This window comes from Cheilinus undulatus, linkage group 4 (assembly GCF_018320785.1).
Source record: "Cheilinus undulatus linkage group 4, ASM1832078v1, whole genome shotgun sequence".
Taxonomy (NCBI): Eukaryota; Metazoa; Chordata; class Actinopteri; order Labriformes; family Labridae; genus Cheilinus; species Cheilinus undulatus.
In genome coordinates this window covers 25,768,195-25,788,460 of record NC_054868.1, presented here as the reverse complement: position 1 = coordinate 25,788,460, position 20,266 = coordinate 25,768,195, and the positions used below count along the sequence as shown (strand labels likewise).

The 20,266-nt window shown below is 38.9% G+C and overlaps 1 protein-coding gene across 1 annotated transcript in view; it reads left to right on the top strand.

Moving 5' to 3' along the window:
* LOC121507973 (alpha-1,6-mannosylglycoprotein 6-beta-N-acetylglucosaminyltransferase B-like) overlaps nucleotides 1-20,266 on the top strand; it is a 187,880-nt gene that overhangs the window by 93,222 nt on the left and 74,392 nt on the right. Inside the window, exons 5-8 of the mRNA XM_041784406.1 lie at nucleotides 2,813-2,889; nucleotides 4,547-4,726; nucleotides 12,555-12,719; nucleotides 20,001-20,170. Of these exons, the coding sequence (XP_041640340.1) occupies nucleotides 2,813-2,889; nucleotides 4,547-4,726; nucleotides 12,555-12,719; nucleotides 20,001-20,170 (592 nt within the window). The remainder of the gene's footprint in view (nucleotides 1-2,812; nucleotides 2,890-4,546; nucleotides 4,727-12,554; nucleotides 12,720-20,000; nucleotides 20,171-20,266) is intronic.

Genomic DNA, 20,266 nt, shown 5'->3' with positions numbered 1-20,266 from the left:
TTGCCCATTCATTTTAATAAAGGAAAGCAAGAGAGATAAATGTAACCAAATGATTTGGAAGTACCGTTGTAAATGAAGGACTCTAGCTGTTTCTGTATATTTAATCCTATCTTAACTGCATCCATCCCACCCTGTTTTTTTGCTCTTGTCTGGTTCTTGCACATTTTTAATCAAAGCCTAAATAATGCTAAGCTTGTGACAGGTCTATACACTGAAACACACAGACACACAAACACATAATGTATCTACCATTATGATTATTTCTTCCCCCTTATCCTCCTCTCTCACTTTTTCTCTTGAGGGTAATTGCCCAACTCTTTACAAGAGAATAAATGAGCATTACATCTCCTTTTGTTTTCCCCCACTGCATCTGCAGGGGCGACGGCGCACGCCAAAATGAAAACACTGCTGCTTTCTCTAATCACAGATGAATTGAAACACTGCTGGCACACTTTATTATCATACGGCTCAGTGGCGGTTTATTTATCTCGTGGTCAGGCATGTGCGAGAGGGAACGACAGGAGAAAAGAGAGACGTGATTAGAATTTCCTCTCCCCTTAAGCACTGACAAGGCTTTTATGTTCTGTCTGGCAGGGATAAGAGTCAAGTTTTTATCTAGTTAGTTGACCACATTTACAATTGTTGCTGCCGTGGTTGCTATTGTAATCATATTTGTAGGCAGTGTGTGTTTCGGTGTAAGTGTTTTCAGTCCATGGAGAGAAGCCCAAGGGAAGACTTATGTGGAGAAAAGTCTCTTTTTCATTAGGCAAATGGAAACAGACGGATCCAAGAGAAGCAAATTTGTTGGTCCACAGAGAGAAAAAAGAGAGTGAATTCAAAGATAGAGTGTGAAAGAAAGAAAACAATAAGAAATTAATGCTACATTGGTTTTCTTCTGGGACACACCATCCCAGTTTTCATTCTCTCTGTCACTCTCTGCCCTTCTCCTCCCTCACATCAGCAGCAGGGAGATGGTTAACTAAGTCAGTGGAGCAATTAATGCAGGGAGTGTAGCCTAAGTGAGCAGGCGGACTTACTAGCGTAACCCCAGGATGGTTGGCAGCAGTGGCAGAAAGGCTGCTCTGCTTTGTCAGGGCTCAGTGAATAGTGTTCACTGCAGCAGAGCATGAATTTAGTGATGTCACAAAGTGGAAACCACAGGGATTTATGGACAGCGACAGCACACATGGGAAATGCTGAATGTGATGATAAATAATGATAGAGAGATTGCCATAAAACCAGAATACTAAGCTGTAAATGAATGGAACTGTAGCCTGTCCCCTTGTAAGTGTGGGCCTCGGGGTCAAACCAGTTCAAGTCTAGAGATACGTTTTGTAAGGATTATTTAGTTTCAGAAATAAGATCTGAGTTTAAAGAGACTTTGACAGGCATCATATACTGTTAAATGTGCTGACAGATAATTTTATGCCAGTTGAGTGCTGTTTCTCCACTGGACATTTACATTATAGCCAAGTGACACTAGGGAGAAAATTTAGTGATGCTCTAAACCAGGGGTCATCAACTACAATTTTACGAGGCTCAGCTTTCTCCTTGGCTGATGCTTTGGTGTGATGGATTAAGAATAAACTTAAATGAACACAAATTTGGTCTACTTAATGTGTGTTTGTTCATTTTTAGTTTCTTTCAAATGGGCATAAATTGTATCCTTTGTTAGTGAGTTTAGTTATGTTTGCTTTATAGTACAACCAGCCACAAGGTGGCGATTGAGGTATTTAGCCACATATTTCTGGAGCTGTCATGTTTCCCATCAGTGAGTTTGATGCTAATATGCTCTGTCATGATAGGTGAAATCACACTCAAGAAGCTGGCCCTGAGTTTTTATTCTCAGGAAAGGAAAATAGCATTTACTAAGATCCTGCGTCTGATATGGATGCTGAAAGTTGCAACTTTAATCAAGAGTGGACTGATCAGTACAAATTTATCATGCATCATACTTCAATCAATCAATCAATCAATCAGTCAATCAATAATTGTTTGTTTAGTTCAAATTTATAACCGAAGTTGTCTCAAGACACTTTATAAGGTGGGCAGGTCTAGACCGTACTCTCAAATGATGTGAATTGGAGCTTTTCAAGATGGATGTGCCTGGTTATTATTGGTTGACAGATAGAGTCCTGTAAATGCTAATAAAATTTAAAACCATTACTGATGACAAATTTTGAATAAAAAAATTTTGGGCAGTTGCTTTAGTAGCTGTAGGGATTTAAAAAGAAAGAAACCTTAAATACCATTACATATTTTCCTCTGTACATTTTCTGACTGATAATCTTTTGAGGGCCAGATGGGGTGCCTGATGTGGCCCCTGGTTGATGATCACTGCTCTAAACCCTTGATTTCTGGTGGGTCTGGTCCCAAAAGCCACTTTCATTGGGTCATGACTATGTGCTTGGAGAAAATATAGGGCAAAAAAGTCTATGATTGTGCTTTTATTTTGTAGGATATGTCTCTGTCTCTTTGTTCTGCGACAACTTTTGTTCCATCTCAAGTCCAAACAGCCACATTTAACCTTAAAAACATTTTGTTGTAATTTGAAAATTTAAGAATTTTGGGTCGCAACCTGTTGCACAGGGGATGATGGTGGGACTTGATGCTAGACCAGTTAAGAACCACTGATCTAAACTAATGAGGAAGGATTTGGGCAAAGCAAAAACTGTATTGTATTTGGTGAGAGGCCATAATATTTGATAGTGTTTTAGATTTCAAAAACTGAAGTGGATCTTGATGTACAATAGATGTTTCTATGCTTGATTACTCATATCAAAATTAAATGAAAGTTACTGTGTCTTAACAGCTGTGAGAGACGGGACATCAGGCCAGTGTGAAGTACCAAGAGATCCCCGCTTTCCAGAGTGTCCTGGGAAAGTAGATGTGAGTGATAATCTTCTGGGATCTCATGACATTGTTTGTATTCTTAACCTTCTCTTATTGACAGCATTGTTACTTTTTGTGTTTGGATGTCAGAACTTAAGTTTTACTACCTTTTTCTACAAGGAAGTCTCAAACTAAGCCATTCTTAAGTTACGGTACAGCACCGTACGGTCAGTATGTTTGCAGTGAATTTGATATATGGATTTAGAAATTCATTTTTTTCCTTTTTTTTGAAAGATTTAGTGCACCCTTGTAGCTAATCATCCCTACATGACCCTGAAGTTTGGAAGTCATCAATCCAAAGTATTTCTCTCATGACCAGAGAGCTGTACTGTGAAGTAAGATTAATGACTTACTAAGGGACTGGGTCTAATGCCATAGTTTTATGTGTCATGGAGGTGGATCTTGCTTTAACCCGCCTAAATTGCAACGGTACCCAGTCCTGCACATTAATGTGCTGTTTTTACTTACAGTTTCCTTCTGAGTGAAGGATTCTCGGCTGAGGGAGATTATTATAAGCCTATCAAGCCTTTCTCTGTTGTTTCACCTTTCATATTGCCCTTGTTTTGTTCAGGTGGCAGTCTAACGTGTGGTCTCATACAGTCATGGACGAAAGTATTGGTTTTTGGTATACGCATGTTTATTTCATTTATGTGCATTGGAACAACACAAAAAGCAGGAGAAAAAAGCCAAAGTTGACATAATTTTACACAAAACTCAAAAATGGGTCTGACAAAATTATTGGCACCCTTTAAAAACTGTGGGTAAATAATTTCATTTCAAATATGTGATGCTCATTTAAAATCACCTGTGTGAGTTTAAATGAGCATGTGCAAGGGTGAGGGTGTGCAACCACCATCATTAAGTTAAGGGTGCCAACAGTTTAGTCTGGCCCATTTTTTGAGTTTTGTGTAAAATTATGTCAATTTTGGCTTTTTTTCTTCTGCTTTTTTGTGTTGTTCCAATGCACATGAATGAAATAAACATGTGTATACCAAAAACATTTGTAATTGCAACAATTTCTGGGAGAAGTAGTATATTTTCTGGAAAAGTTCCAGGGACGCCAACACTTTTGTCCATGACTGTATATCTTTTCCTACAAAATGTGTAAGAATTGATCGAAAAATTTGTAAACTGCACTTTAATTTAACAAAAAGTAAAAATAAAATATATTGTAGATTTCATTCATTATGAAACAATTAGACCTAAATGATTGTGAAATCTGAATACTTTTCTTGACAAGTTTGAATGTTAAGAGCTCAACAATGCTGTTTTGACATTAGAATTCATTTGGAGGCTTTTAGAAAGAATTAAATTGTGAACTGAAATGTTTTAATCTATATTTTTACAAGATGGCTTACTTTGTCTTTGCATTTTATTTCAAAGAATATACTAGATATATGCGGATATATGTTTGTTCAACATCTTTATTGCTGTCAAATTTGCACCGTTTCTATTTTATGCAGTATGCACTTGTAATAGGTGTCCTCTTGAAATGATGCACAAGTTATCTCTTCCTGGGGACACAACAGAGCCTGCCACCCCCCACCACCACCATCACCACCACCACTTCCCCGCTGTTATCTACTGCATGTATTTTTTTTTGTCTGTTAATGTAAATCACCCTTCACTTATACATGGTCTTTTCACCATGTAGTGGATGCGTGCGCGTTGGACCTCAGACCCCTGCTATGCCTTCTACGGTGTTGATGGCTCTGACTGCTCCTTCCTCATCTACCTGAGTGAGGTGGAGTGGTTCTGCCCCCCTCTGGCCTGGAGGAATCACAGCAGCCCCCCCACCCAGAATTCACATCAGACAAAAGCCCCAAAGAGACAGGTGAGGACAGTTTCCACAAGGAGACAGGAATACACAAACCACAAATTATAAAACACCGCTGTCAGAAGTGTTTGTAGCAGCTTACTGCTTTTGTGAAGGATCACTGTAAAATAAAATGAGTTGAGCTTACTTAAAAATAATGTGACAGTTGCCTCAGAAATGACAAGTAAACTAAAGTTGAATTTTGTGAGTTAGATATTTTAAATGTGCTGCAATCCCACCAATGTATTATTTCTGAGTAATAAATACTGATGCTAACCGTATTATTTTAAGTGTGCTGTGCTAGTTTTAAATTTTTTATTTCAAGTGAAGAAAACTGAGATTGAAATGTTTAATTGAGTTAAGAGTAGTAAGAGAGTTAAAAAGCTGTATTGGATTTTCAAGTAAACACAACTACATTTTTTTCAACCATCCGTATCTGTTCAGTCTGACATTGCAGTGAAAAAGTTACTAATTTTTTTTTGTTTCAAACAAGTAAACTTAAGTCAATCAAGTTCTTTAGCTTTTTATGACAAGTATGAGCATACATGAACATTTCTTCAAGGTATTAAAAATGATGGGAAATGAATTTACATACATCTTTGAGGTCAATCCTGGGTTTTATGAAATCATAGTAAGTCCTTCTAGAGTTTTTCAAATCAGTTTACTTTATTGTGACAGTCAAAGAGAAATATTCACTCAAGTGTGGGAGAGGAAGAGCAAATATATGTTGAAGTATCATCTATACAGTACAGTCAAAGATCAAAAACTGGTACTGTGTGTCAAACTTCCCAGTCTGCTGAAAAATAATGAGAAGTTTTATTTTACAAAACTATATTGTTACTCTGTTGCCAGAAAAGCTTAGGATCTCTATCTACTGCTCTGTGAAAAAAATATTATTCTCTCCATTAACCCTGAAATTTAAACTTGCTTCTTTTCATTAAGCTTGAATAAAAACAGTCAAGTTGTGGAACTGCTCTCTTTTCAGTTTGCTCAGAGAGGCCAAAGCACGACCAGGCCTCTCACTGAGACGTGCTAAGATCACTGAGGTTATGTGGAAAAACACGGTGGATCAAATTAATGAAAAATCAGACATGAGTTTCTTTTTTAAAGAGTGCTTCTTATTATTAGGAGTGCTTTATCTCAACCCATTCAAACTTTTTAACTGAACTGATATATGGTTTATGATTTATGCTTGTCCAGCTTAGATAGTGTTTGTCATTTTTAATGAAGAGGTTTCTTTTCCATTGCATCACTAGTAAGAACACTAACATGATTTCAATAACAAACAAACAAATAGCATTGTGGGAAATAACAGCAGCATTGCCCTTGTGACATGAATAAAACATGTTGCAAACATGGTGAAGCTCGGCATTGTTTTGTCATGTGTCATGTTAATGAGCATTCTCCTGTTGGTTCTGACCTTGTCTTTTGTTTACTAGCTACAGTATGTAATGCATTTTTGTAAATTAAAGTTAATTATTTTTCTTTAGATAAGAACAGTCGATTTAATGAAGTTGGGAAAAAAATGAGATTAAATTAGGCAAAGATGTTGTCCATATCAGCTGCCTGGATGGTTGAATAAGACATGAACTTGTTATGATCACAGTTAAACAAAACCAAAAATACTCCCACTTGAGTATTTCCATCTCCAACGTTTGTCCCAAATTGTCCCCTCTATATAGTAAGTGTGAGACACCCTAAAATTAAAAGATATCTCAAAATTATGGTCATAAAGATTAATAGTTCTCATTGTGTTGTCAGTCAGAGGTCAAGAGCAATCTTAAATTAGGGAGAAGAAAACAGTCCCTTATGCTCAATAGAAGCTGTTCAGTAACAAGACTGTGAGATCTCTGCCCCCATTACAACAAAATAGTTAACCTTCATCTGACCCTCTTCAGACTAATTATCAAAACAGGGCTGCCCCCTTCTCAACATTATCCTCTCTTGTTTTTCTAACATTGCTTTCTGGGTCATGGTGCAATGAAAATATTAATAGATTAATTCTAGACAGACTGGTACTACGAAGAGAGCCATCTGAGGATCATATCCAGTGTTTAAATTACTACTTGGCTTTTAGGGAGTCAGAAAACCATAAATTAATTCAAATTCAGAGAAAAGGAAAAGACTTGATCATCATTGCAATTCTTTTGCTCTGCGCCAAGCACTGTCAGAAAATGCCATCACACAGCAGATGCTGGACAGGTGTTGATGGGCAGTGATGAGAGGTTCAAGAGAAGTGTACTGTCAAAAACTGACAGTGAGATCATCTATTGACAGGAATAGAAATTATTAGAAACTTTTTAATTTAAAAAATAACTTGACATCAACTAGTGCTTCACTATTTACCTGCTAATGTATTTTCACATTTTTTTTGTATTTACTAAGAGTGCAATTATACAGAAAAAACAGCACCAAAAGTCAACAAAACAACCTCACGTTTTTACGAGATTTTAACAAAGCTGGGGTTATAACCTCCTAAGATTGATATGTCTGAAAAATTAAATTATGACAGCGTGCACACACTCTTTCAGACTGCAGTGTTCACATCTACAGTGGCCTTTTCAGCCTTTTTCATGTTTATTTTAGAGCACAAAGTAATCATAAAAGTTTAAAGCAGTCATAAAAGTGATGTGTGTGCATTATCTTTTCCTGTATGCTTTCACCTTGTTTTTTACAGGTTATTTATTTGTGGAAGCAGTAAAATTTCCGGGAGGCAAAGCAGAATGTCAGTGTAAATGAAGACTGATATCTCCATCTTGCCCTGTGACCCAAATTACTGAACTGTGGATTACAGTCTTCCTGTATCTTTCACACAAACAGAGTTCAGCCAAGGTTGTCCTCAGAGGAGACAAGTTTTTTAGAGCAGCAGTAGCTGGAAAATGAATGCTGTTGTACCCTCTTACCATACATTTCTTTGACATTGGGAAACTAATAGCAGGGGGGGAAAAGGTTCTCTAAGGACAAACGTTTTCTTGAAATATTTATTTTACACATAAGCAACTGCAAGGCAGATATTGTGGCATGTTGCAAAATGATTTATTCTTTAAAAACTCTACCAACGGGGGATTTTCTCCATTTGTAGGGAATACCAAAATACCTTCTTAGAAAAGCCAACAAAAAGATTTGTAACAAAGGTTTCATTGGCTAAAAAATATTAAATTTGCGAATGGCATGTTCCTCTTTTAAATCTATACCTACTATAACATTTACATTGCTTTACAGCACAGTTTTTTTACACAATCCAAGGCAAAACAAGTCTAACAATGCGAAGATTTTCAAAAAGAGAGCTAATGGTTTACTGAGGCTGCTATGCTCAGAGAATTCACTTTATAGGTATAAGAGCCCGACAGATTTATTGGCGAGCTGATTAATTGGGCCGATTATAGCACTTTACAGATTAATTAACATCGGCCAAAATGTAGCCGATATAATAACTTTTCTTTGCTCCGTGGTGATTGTCTCTGCTCTTGTCGCTTTGGGTTATGTCCCCATGCTGAACTCAGCCTGAGTGCCTGTCCCCTCCGCCTCAGACGCAGAGTGCAGCAGCAGCTCTCCCTCACTGAGTGTTGCCAACTTAGCGACTTCATCGCTATATTTAACAAGTTTTCAGACCCCTCTGGCGACTCTTTTTCAAAAAAGCAACTAGCGACAAATCTAGCGACTTATTCTGGTGTTACTGGAGAGTTTTTGAGACTCTGACATAGAAGCACGTATCTTTGTTGCTCTTCTCACTGAGCAGCGCTGCTGCCATGGGCCCCTCTCCGTCCCTAAGCACTCACAGGTAGCCCCGTCCTTGTGCAGGGCGCGAGTTTTCTGCATGTCAGCCGCATCTCCCTGCTTTCAAAGCCCTGTCCTTCTTCATAAGTTTTACCTCAGTAAACACTGCTAAAAGCTGCTTGATTTAGTGTACAGAGGAAGTGTGTCACAAACTTTTCAAAATAAAAGCATTCTGTACAAGTGAATGGAGTATTCCTATAGAAATGCTAAACCGGGCTTTTACTTTGAAAAGCACAAACCAGAAAAGCATTCATACGGTGTTTATCTTTCCTGTGACATATTCTACCAGTGTGGAGACAGAAAGTTTCACTAATAGTCAGAGGTGGGAGAAAGTCATTGTTTTGCAAGTCTCAAGTAAGTCTCAAGTCTTTAATCCCAAGTCTCAAGTCAAGTCTCAAGTAAAGACGTGCAAGTCCAAGTCAAGTCTCAAGTAAAGACAAGACAAGTTGAGTCAAATCTGAAGTCATAGGCTTGAAATTTTCGAGTCCTTACAAGTCATAAGCACTGTTTACCAAATAAAATGCCATTTTAACAATGTAACAATCTATTAAATTTGACAAATACAATGAATACATTTTGAATTGATTTATTTTTTTAAATAAAATAAGACCAGTCTGACAGAACTTAATCACACAGAAAAAGAATGCTGACATAGCATTCAGGATATAATCAGTGCTAAGTGGTGCAACAACAAATGAACTTCTGAAGACGTTGTACAGTCATTTTAACTCATCTAATGTGAGTGTGTGTGTCTGTGTGGTGAGTTGGTGTATATTTATAGGTGTGTGAGTGGATTTATAGGGTTTGTGTGTGTTTGTGAGTGAACATGTTTGACTGGTCAACATTAGGTTTAAGGTGTTATAACCAGTTCTTAACCTCAAGTTATGTGTTATGTGTTAAGTTATAAGACGTCAAGTTATGTGAACACAATGACTGCCTCCTAGTGAATACACAAAAAAAGAGCCAATGAATCATGGTGTCTGTTTGGGTATTTATATTTAATATTTTGACATTTACTGTAGTTCTGTGACAGTTAACTTAAAGTTATTCTTTCTGGGCGCGCAGATGGTCGAGTGGTTTAAGGCGCTACCCATGTACGGGGGCGGCACGGATTCGAGTCTGGCCTGAGGTCCTTTACCGCATGTCTCTCCCCATTCTCTTCTCTGTTTCCAAGTCTATCCACTGTCCTTCCTCCATCAAATAAAGGCATGAAAAGGCCCAAAAATAAATCTTAAAAAAAATTGTGCCTTCTATTTTTTTCCTCTCATTGTTATTGCTTTTGGCTAAAGGGGGACGATCCCCATATTGGTCTTTGCCTGGGCCTCCAAATGGCTTAAACCGGCCCTGCTTCACACCTGCAGCTCCCCCTCACAAATCTTTCTGCCCTGCCAGTTTGTTGCTTTCATTTTTCTGTTTCTGCCCTTTTGACAGAATTTATCATTAGTATGTTTAAGATCAAATAAAACACCCACATTTGGACAAGTTTTACTCAATTTTACATGATTTCAAAATGTGATCTGTCTGTGTTTGGCTCGTTGATGATGATGCGCACCATAAAAGTCATCATCAAATACGAGTATGGGAGAGCATCGGCAGGGAGTGACTGAAGAAATGTGTTTAAACGAGAGCATTAGAAGCTTCAATTTGAACACAAGACAGCACACCTCTATAAATGAACTTAATGAAGAAACGCGACACCAGTGGACTTCCTCAGTGCTCTTTTACGCACATTCCTCCGTCCAGCACACATCCAATGGTATAACCCACAAGTTTTCATTTGAATTTGGAAGTTAAAGTCTGTCTTCTTTGTGTGGACTTATATTTATAGAGGATTTGGGGGGATGTTTTTAAAGTAAGCCTTAAAAGTGCCGCCACCGGCCACTAAAGAGCCACATGCGGCTCGAGAGGGTTGGGTATCACTGCGTTAGTTGAACACTTTGAATGGGGGCACATTTTACTCAGCACACTCACTGAAAATCTCAAGTATTTTCAAGTCATCGGACTAAAGTCCAAGTCAAGTCCTGAGTCAAGTCATTGATGTCAAAGTCCAAGTCCGAGTTGCAAGTCTTTGATGATATTGTCAAGTCGAGTCCAAAGTCATCAAAATTGTGACTTGAGTCTGACTCGAGTCCACACCTCTGCTAATAGTAGATCTTTAGAGAACAACTTTATAAAACAGGCGCATTTAAGCTTGTGGCCTTCCTCAGGGTTATCAAGAAACACATTGTAAACATATTCTATGTGCATATTTGCCACAACGATGTAAATATGGCTCTCCATTTATCATTTTCCTGTCTAATATTGTCCACAGCCACAGTATAAGACTATTATACAGCATTTTAATGTCATCTAAGTTGCATCTTTGTGAAATAAACAAAGATAAATGCAACTGGTTATTCATATGTCCACATTTGTGTTCATATACAGTATATATCCTGTGTATATCAATGTCCTTCTTTTATATATCGGCCAAAATATCCGTTATCAGGCAATATATATCTGCTTTTTTTAGCCCCCAATATCGATATCGGCATCGGCCCCAAAAATCCCATATCAGTCGGGCTCTAATAGGTATGTTACTTTATGATAAGAGTTATAGGTAAGTTAAAATATCACCTGATGGTTGTAATTTTTAGAAAGTCAGAGGAACAACAAAGAAGCAAATTATCTTTGATCTTTGGTCGATGTGTTGATCAGTCCAGCAGTGAATAAGACATCACAATAACAGACACAGTTCAGGCCAAAGACTTGGGGCAAGGCAAGTTTAAACTTGAGACTGTGTTTACAAGAAGGACAGTATTGCACATTAACATCACCTTGATTATTGTTCGAGCTATATGCGCAGCTCAGTTCAGATAACTGCAACTGTTCCCAGTGCTATTCTTAAACAGGTTTGTTGCATTGCAAATCTCAGAGCTGGGCCTCACACAGCAAAGTTTATCTGCTGGTTGCAGGAACAGAAAAACAATACAGGAATCATGCAAAGTTTATTGATGGGAAGCAAATAGCTTTTGAAAATTGAATTCTGTCCAAAGATTATTGAGATGATATGCAAAGTTGCTTTTTTTGCTTATACCCCCTTCCAGAAAATCTTTGAAGGGCTGGAAAACACATTTGAACCTTACAATAAGGGGGTGATGCAATTAAGTCTTTACTTATCAACATTACTGATGGAGCAAAGGTATGTGGCCATCCACTGATATGTTTTTTTACACTGATAACTCTCCAGTCAGACTTGCTGTCAGACAGAGGGAATGTAGGATATTGTAGCTGCCTACTGTTGACCTAAAGATGAAACCTTCTCTACTTCATGTCTTCTCTCTATCACATACTGCGGTCTGTCTGTCTACGTCACATACGGGAATGCAGTAGGAAAGGCACGCTTTGGTCCATTCAACAAACAACAGCATCCATGATCATGGGTCACGACTGCATCATCAGTACAATCTGACGGACATACCGGAGCAATCACGATAATCACTCAGAATCTCTACCAGAGAGTGGAAAGAAGTGTTTACAGCCTTTCTCCTTCCTTCACTCTCTATACGTGACAGTTGTCAGTCAGCACCATGGACAACGCCAAATTAACACACAAAAACATTTTCAGTAGAAACTTCAACAATCTCATCTTATACAACACAAATGCACACCCATACACTGTACCTTATATTCATCACAAACATGCAAAAAAATATTTAATCATCATCAAATTCATCATCTTCTGAAAAATAATGAAGACTTCACAGCAGCAGAGTGGAGAGTAACAATTAAAGGTAACTTACCTGTAAATTTGGCTCAAACAGCTCACTATTGATCCCTTGTCCTTCTTTCTCTCATGCTTCACCTAACTGATTTTGTTAAGTGTGAACTTTTCTTAGTTTTTCATGCTGTTGTTAACAATATCAGCACTTTTCTCAGCTGACACTACTTTAGTCCTCCAAGGATCTGATGGACACACCTGTTTAATGCAAGCATTTAAATAACAGTTATCCCCTTTCCACCTAAAACCTCCTTTGACTTCTAACTTATATCTTTGCTTCTATTTTTTCCATTTTTTTTTTGTCCCCAGGCTGCTTTCCGCACAGACCTCTCTGTACTGTTGGATCAGGTCGGGACAGGAAAGGAGTCCCTCAGCTTCATGAAGCGCAGAATTCGCCGCCTCGCACAGCAGTGGGCAACAGCTGCCAACCGTCTCGATATCAAGCTGGAGCAACGGTGGAGGGACCAGAAGAAGGTGAGAGTGAGAGAAAATTAAAAAATGATTGCTCATGGAGGACATTGTTTAGGTTCTCTAATGACATTCATTTGTGAGACTTATAAAATGTGGATAAGGAAAAAACTGACCAAACAAGTCTAGGATGAAGGGTGTTATATAATACTCCAATACAAAACAGCAATAAATAAAGAAGCATGCACAGCAAATAAACTGAACTCTAGCAGGTGAAATACATTAGTACTCATTTTAAACTAACACTGATATGTGAAGGTATGTACTATTTTGAATGTTTAACAACACTCTTACTCACTATGATGGCACATACTTAAATTGAGTATTCAAGGCTAGCTAACTGTTTTTTGATTCAGAGATGTATAAGGGAAGCATGAGCATCCAGTCAAGCAGTTAGGCATATAAAAACCCCTTTTTCTCATTGGGTTCTGCATCTAAATGGTGGTGGCTGATAAATGATATAAAATGTAATGAAGGGCATTCATTGCATTCTCTTGCATTCTTCCTGCATAATTTCTGTGTAGGTGTCATTATGTATCTGTTTCGAAAATACTTCTGTACACTGTTAAATAAGAATTTACTGCAGACTCCATGCAGTTAAATTGTTACATCTCACTTTTGCTGGCATTGAAGACTGCCTTAGCTGTGCATGCCAAAGGCCCAGTGTGAGAGAAAGGGGAGAGGAATGGAAGGTTAGATGAGGGAGATGGAGAGAGGAGGAGAAAAAAGGTAAGAAATGATGTTGATGAATGATCGGGATTAAGATGAAAGGCCAAGCATGTGCCAGTGCCAGAGGGAGAAGAATAAGACGAGAAAAGAAGGGCATGAATGGAGGTGGGTGGAAGTGATGAAAGTACTGTGGAATATGGATTAGGAGGGGATTGATGAAGGCAGAGAGAGGAGTCGTGAGGTACCGCTTAGACAAAGACAGTAAGGCTAAGGTAGCTATTGATGCTGGCTATTTCATTAAAAAGTGGATTTAATATAAAACTAGGGGTATAATATAGAGTCCCACTTCTCCAAATGTCAATGAAAGCAATGTGTAATTAAAACTTTGGGAGTCCTAGAAACTTTTTTGCTGTGTGTAACCTTTTACTGTCTCTAGCCTCTCCACCTACTCTGCATTTCCTATCTTAGTCTGAGTAGACTCATAATCTTACCAAAATAGCGATGAATGTATGGTTTAATGTGAGTAGGCAGATTATGCTCTGATTCTGCTCCCTCTCCCCAAAATGTTTCCCTCTGCCCTCATCTCTCTAAAATAAGTTAACAAGGGTGGAAATAGTCCTCTGTCATTGAGATGGATGTTCTCTTTTCTTGTAGTGCACAGAGGGGATTTGTTATCCTCTATCACGGCTCTGTGGCTGCTCGAGAAGCCTTTATGCCTTACAACGTGCCGCAGCTATCTCAACAGCAGATGTCTTGGCGTTAGCAAGAGTTAGCCTTGGCTGTCAGAAGCTGTTTATCACAATAATTAGAAGCTGAAGTGAAAATGTGTTTGTGTCTGTCTGTGTGGGTTTGTATGTGTGTGCCTGAGCATGACTGCTAATTGGATATCGTTAAAATTGAAGCCAAAGGCAGAATGTCATACATTTTATTTGGAAATTAAATTTCTGTCAGTACCAATCAAATTTAATGTTTTTGACTGTTTCCCTCACTGGGAGATTCATTTTCATTTATCTAAAATGAAGTACTTACTTTACATGAAGAAGAAGAACAAATTGGGTTTTAATTGATGCTGACCTCAGTAAAATCAATCATTCGACGTGAATACGCTTTGTGCACACCTAAACTTTGCTATTATCAAAACCTACTGCCTGCATGAGTTTGCAGTCTTTGCTTTTCCAACAGGACTCTGTTGATTCTGCTCTGTATCCTTGTTTGGCTTCGCTTTGATTGTGAGCAGAGTGGATGTTTACCCAGAAAAAGAATAAATTAGCAGAGCAGAGATGGCAAGTATGGCAGGAGAAAAGATCTAGAGCGAGAGGAGAATAAGAGAAAAGACAAGACGACTCTTTTAGCTGTCAAAGGCAGGAACTTATTCTGAAGGTTTCTTTTTTTTTACCTTACAATCAGAGCAGAAGAGATTTATGCGCAGTCAAATGTGTTTAAGAGGCGGACGCTTTTGTATGCAGAGTGCCGCTGTGAGTGAAGTCGAAGCCTGCCTCAGATATTCTTGGAAATCTCTTATTTTGTGTATAATCTGTCTATTTCCACAGTGCTTTTAGAGTTCAGAGATAATACAATTCAACTAGACATCAAAGTAGGGACATTATGCTCAGCTATGAAAGGTTTTTAAGAGATGATAGCACATATTTAAAGACACTGACCGTATCCTGTTAACCTCCTCCAGCGTATTCTCTATATGTGCAGTGTTACCTTAAGTGTCCCAGCAAGTGAATCCGTGCATCTGTGCCTTCTCTGTGTGCTTCAAGCGTTCACATTTAGTGTGTTTGTCAGCACATGCCTAACTGCTAATTTCCTGTCTCCATGTGTCTGCCCTCCTGAGAGTAAATTGACCCCTGACTGATGAAGTGCAGACAGTGTTACAGACTAATGGGATATGGAAGGTGAAGTAAGTATATTGGGGGTGTAAGGGGGGCATAAGGAAGTAAAGATGAGGAGGAAAGAGAACGGAGTGGTGGGGGTTAGGTCGCAGGGATGTGACAAGAAGGAGATGAAACGTGAGGAGAAAGAGAGAAAAGGAAGTAGTCAGTAGAGGCTTAAAAAGAAGGATGATGGAAAAGGTGAAAATAAGGGTAGGGAAGCGATGGTTGGCAGTGCCAGCTTGTGTTCCCACCCGTGGCCTTCCAACTGACAGCTGCGACCTTCATGAGGGCTATGGAGCGTGAGTGAACAGGGTCTCACACACCCTTGGAGTCAAACACACATGTACATGTGCGCTAACAGATGCAGAAACAGGCATTAGCATTCTCCCGTCGTTAGCCTGTTAGTGATGAGTGGAGCAGAGTGGAACAGTGGAGTGCTACAACGTACTCAAGAGCCACTTCTACTCTCCTGCTCTTGAGTGTGCACACCAAGGACTTTTCAAGGATTTTATACAGACGTGTACTTGTATAGCATGAAACATTTTTCACATCAAACACTGAAGATTTCTTTAAGCTTAAACCTGTTACATAATCCCAAAAAACACATCCAGAAGAGAGTTTGTGTGAGAGAGGTGGCGCGTGAAAAAATGCACCCAGCAGTTAGTTATAGAGGTGAGTGAGATTGTCATCGTGCTTCTCTGCCTGTCTCAGTGGGGTTTGCCATGTCTTTGTGCTAAATCCCCAAAGGATGCTAACATAGTGAGTAGCTTTGGTTCTTTTTGAGAATCCCCCCGAGCTGACAGGGAGCGTTCATGCTTAACACATACAAACATCCCGCACACAGCTCATTCATGTACGCAAACAAACAAAAACACACAACATTAAAGATCCATTATCAGACACATGCCATCTGGGACTAGCATAAGTCCACTGAATAAAGAGCTCTCTACTCTCTCATGTGTGATCAGACTCCTGTGGGAGGAAGCTGGCCTTGATAACAGGAGTTTATGTGGAAGTACAGCTTGAGCTTGAGATACTCCCTCATCTTCCCATTTCATGGCTTTTTCTGTAGTTCATTTACATGCAAGTGCATGAGCATACATATGAGGTTGTCTCAGAGGTAAAGGTGTTGATCTGCACAGTCAGAAACATGTCCCTTTGTTTCTCACCTTCTACCTTTTGATTCCCTTTTTGTAATTTAAAGGCTGCCTCTTTCCTTAGCCTCATTCTGGTGTGTTTCATTTAACTCTTCTCTAATTCAGATACCAAACAGAGCAGCTAACATTTGTAAATGAAGATAAATCCTGCCTATTAGAGAGAAAGTGAAGTCGCTCATCAGTAGTCACATCCAGACTCAAGCTGCCAGTTATGTAAAGCAGCTTCTCTATATAAACTTTGCATTTGTGTATGGATGCCAGTTTTATAGAATCCATTCCAGAGTTATTCAGCTCTCCTTCCACTCTGTGATATTTCTCATATTTGTTTAGCCGCGTTAGTGCTGCTGCTGCTGCTGCCAGTGTGTGAAAGTCGGCCCCCTTCTGTCTCCAGTATTGCGTGTTTGCCAGTGTTTGTGTGATCCAGCCTCACCAGCACCACAACCACCACTGAGCCAGGAGAGTGAACAGTACTGGCGCCACAAATTCTCACTCTTGCCATCTGCCACCCAAACTGTAATTAAATTTCACTTATCTTTTTTATGAAGCAGAAGTTAATAGAGCAGGCTTATTAAATCAGGGGATTTTTCACGCCAGCTGGAGTGTCACTGGAGCTTGACTCTGCTGCATACGCACCATTGTCTGATGTTTTACATGCATTCTGCACGTTAACTTTATGACATCAGTGGAACGACTGCAGTTGCTTTGCTATTCATTTTTTTCTTTTGCCCACAAAATTATCCCAAAAATGACATATGAGATGTGTATTTTTCTCAGTCTCAGTTTTTAGAGTAGTCATTCTAGGCCTGTAAATATGTGAGGATGCACATTAACTCACCTACAAGCCAGAGTGAGACCCAATGCTAGCATGAGACATGGGGAACTTTCTGGCAAAGCTCCCACAGTTGGCTTTGAGCTTATTTTGTGTGTTTCATGGATGTGTTCATGCTGTGTTTGTTAATCAGGATTACTCAGCAGAGCAACATTTAGACATGGTTGTGTTTAATCCGGTGTGAAAGGCAACGTGTTGCTTATTTCTCGGTGTGAAGCAGTAATTATGCAGCAGCTTCATGGACATGCATGATTGGATTGTGTGCAAAGTTGTTTTACACCGGAACATATAGACTGTGATAACTGCATCACGCGTGTAACATAATGTGTTAAAACAAAGGGCATTTCCCCATGGGGGTGCAGAGAAATTAGATACAGTTATCTGCAGAGACATACAGTGCATATGAAATGAGTTGTACAGTCAAGTCCATTATGATGGATTTCTACATGCATATGCTGCTCCAGTGGGGCATGTGGGGATAATTCATTGGGGATTTCAAAAGAATTACTTTTTGGTTTCCATAATTTTCTTTTGGAAGAGTCTGAAATTCTAATGATTCTAATCCTCAAACTCATTAAAACAGTTTGCACTGCACAAGCTTAACTTTCAAGGAGCTTAACTTTACACAGCACCCACACATCTATAAATATTATAATGGAAATGAGATTAATTAAATCTGCTTTGAAATATACACATTTTACATAATTTATATATAAATTACTGAACAACTATCAGTGCATCTTGCCCTTAAGTATGTGAGTCTAATAAATGCTCTTTGTGATAATACTGATGAATGAATGTACACTTTAAGGTTGTTATTGAAAAGTAGGGAATATGAACTTTAAAAAGAGTTAATGAGGAGTTCAGAAAATGCCATAATCAGCTGCAGGACATCATAAACTATTAAACTGTATTAAGGAATCATTATAATGTATGTAAATGGGTATTCAAATAATGTAGAGTCCATGAAAAATGTGCACCCTTTCCTGTTTATTGCTGCCTTGACCTGTTTGTGATGAAGTGTTACTTTTTCAAGAGTAACTTCAGCCTTCCCTCCATCTTTAATTGTAAATAAATAGGTTATAAAAATACAGTATGATGATGGTGTAGGTCTCAAGTGAACTCTGGGTTAATCAACCTAATTTTAGAGGGGGAAAAGATGGTTATGTATAATTTTAATCTTGCCACCATATTTAACTTTTCTACTCAGGCGTCATGTCTTAAAATTAATAGGTTTGCTAAACTTGACTGTAGCAGTACCATTATACCATTACTTTTCCTATTTTTACCTTTCTATATTTTATCTTGCCATATTTTTTTCCTCACTTGCTGAAGTTCAAACTGAGCATCAGAATCAGGCTGGCCTGAGCATTTCAGAAACTGCTGCGCTATTGGGTTTTCACACACAACCATCTCAAGGGTTTACAGAGGATGGTCCAAAAAAGGGAAAATATCCAGTGAACGGCAGTTGTGTGGATGAAAATGTCTTGTTGATGTTAGAGGTCAGAGGAGAACGGGCAGACTGGTTTAAGATGACAAAAAGGCAACCTTAACTCAAATAACCACTCATTACAACCAAGGTATGCAGAATACAATCTCTGAATCGATAACACTTCGAACCTTGGAGCAAATGGGCTACAGCAGCAGAGGACTGCACTGGGTGCCACTCCCGTTGGCCAGGAACAGGAAACTGAGGCTACAATTCACATAGGTTCACCAAAAATGGACGATAGGAGTTAGAAAAACATTGGTGTAGCAACATGAACGGGTGGATCCATCCTGCTCTGTGTCAACAGTTGAGGGTGGTGTAGTTGTGTAATGGTGTGGGGGATATTTTCTTGGCACACTTTGGGCCCCTTAGTACCAATTGATCATTTTTTAAACACTACAGACTATCTGAGTATTGTTTCTGACCATGTCCATCCCTTTATGACCACAGTGTATGACCATCTTCTGATGGCTACTTCCAGCAGGATAATGCACAAAGCTCAGATCATTACAAAGTGGTGTCTTGAACATGACAGTGAGTTCACAGTACTCCTATGACATCAAGAGTCACCAGATCTCAATCCAGTAGAGCAATTTTGGGATGTGATGGAACAGGAGATTTGGATCATGGATTTGCAGCTGACAAATCTGCAGCCACTGTGTGATGCTATCATGTCATTATGGACAAAAATCTCTGAGGAATGTTTCCAACACCTTGTTGAAACTATGCCACAAACAATTAAAGCAATTCTGAAGGCAAAAGGGGGTCCAACACAGTACTAGCAAGGTGTATGTGCAATAAACTGTATGCTGGTTCTTTGTTTTCATTGGAATGTACTTCTTTATTTGTGTATTTATGTTTACAAGGGAATTGTTGTTGCTTAATGTTCTCTTTATTAATCTGATGGCAGCTGTATGGGTGCAGGACTTGGAGTCAACGACAAATTTCCCCAAAGGATTCAAAAAAATAAATCATATCGTACTGTATCGTATCCTATGTGGCAATCTTAAAGGTACAGTGCTTTTGTAACCAATTTAAAGGTTGATTGAGACTATAACATATAGACTAAAGCTGTAATAGTCTTTAATATAAACTGATATGCCATCATTGAAAATTTAACAAGCTTCTGAAGTGATTAAATATTAAGCCAAACATCAAAATATGTCTTGCAATTAGTGTTCTTCTCATATGAATCTTTGTTTTGCAGCTTCTCCACAGACGTTAACCTAGACTCTACCACATTGTGTTCCTGTTTCCTTTCAGATCCTGGTCCACGTCGGCTTCCTGACAGAGGAGTCTGGAGATGTTTTCAGCCCCAAGGTGCTGAAGGGGGGTCCTCTGGGAGAGATGGTCCAGTGGGCGGACATCCTTACTGCCCTGCATGTTTTGGGACATAACCTCAAGATCTCCATGTCTGTCAAGGAGCTGCAGGGGTGAGTTACTGTTTACTTATGCTTACGTTTGCTGTGGTATAGCGGAGGCTTGTAGCTGATCAAAGCCACAAACCTTTAACGGTTATTAAAGTAAGC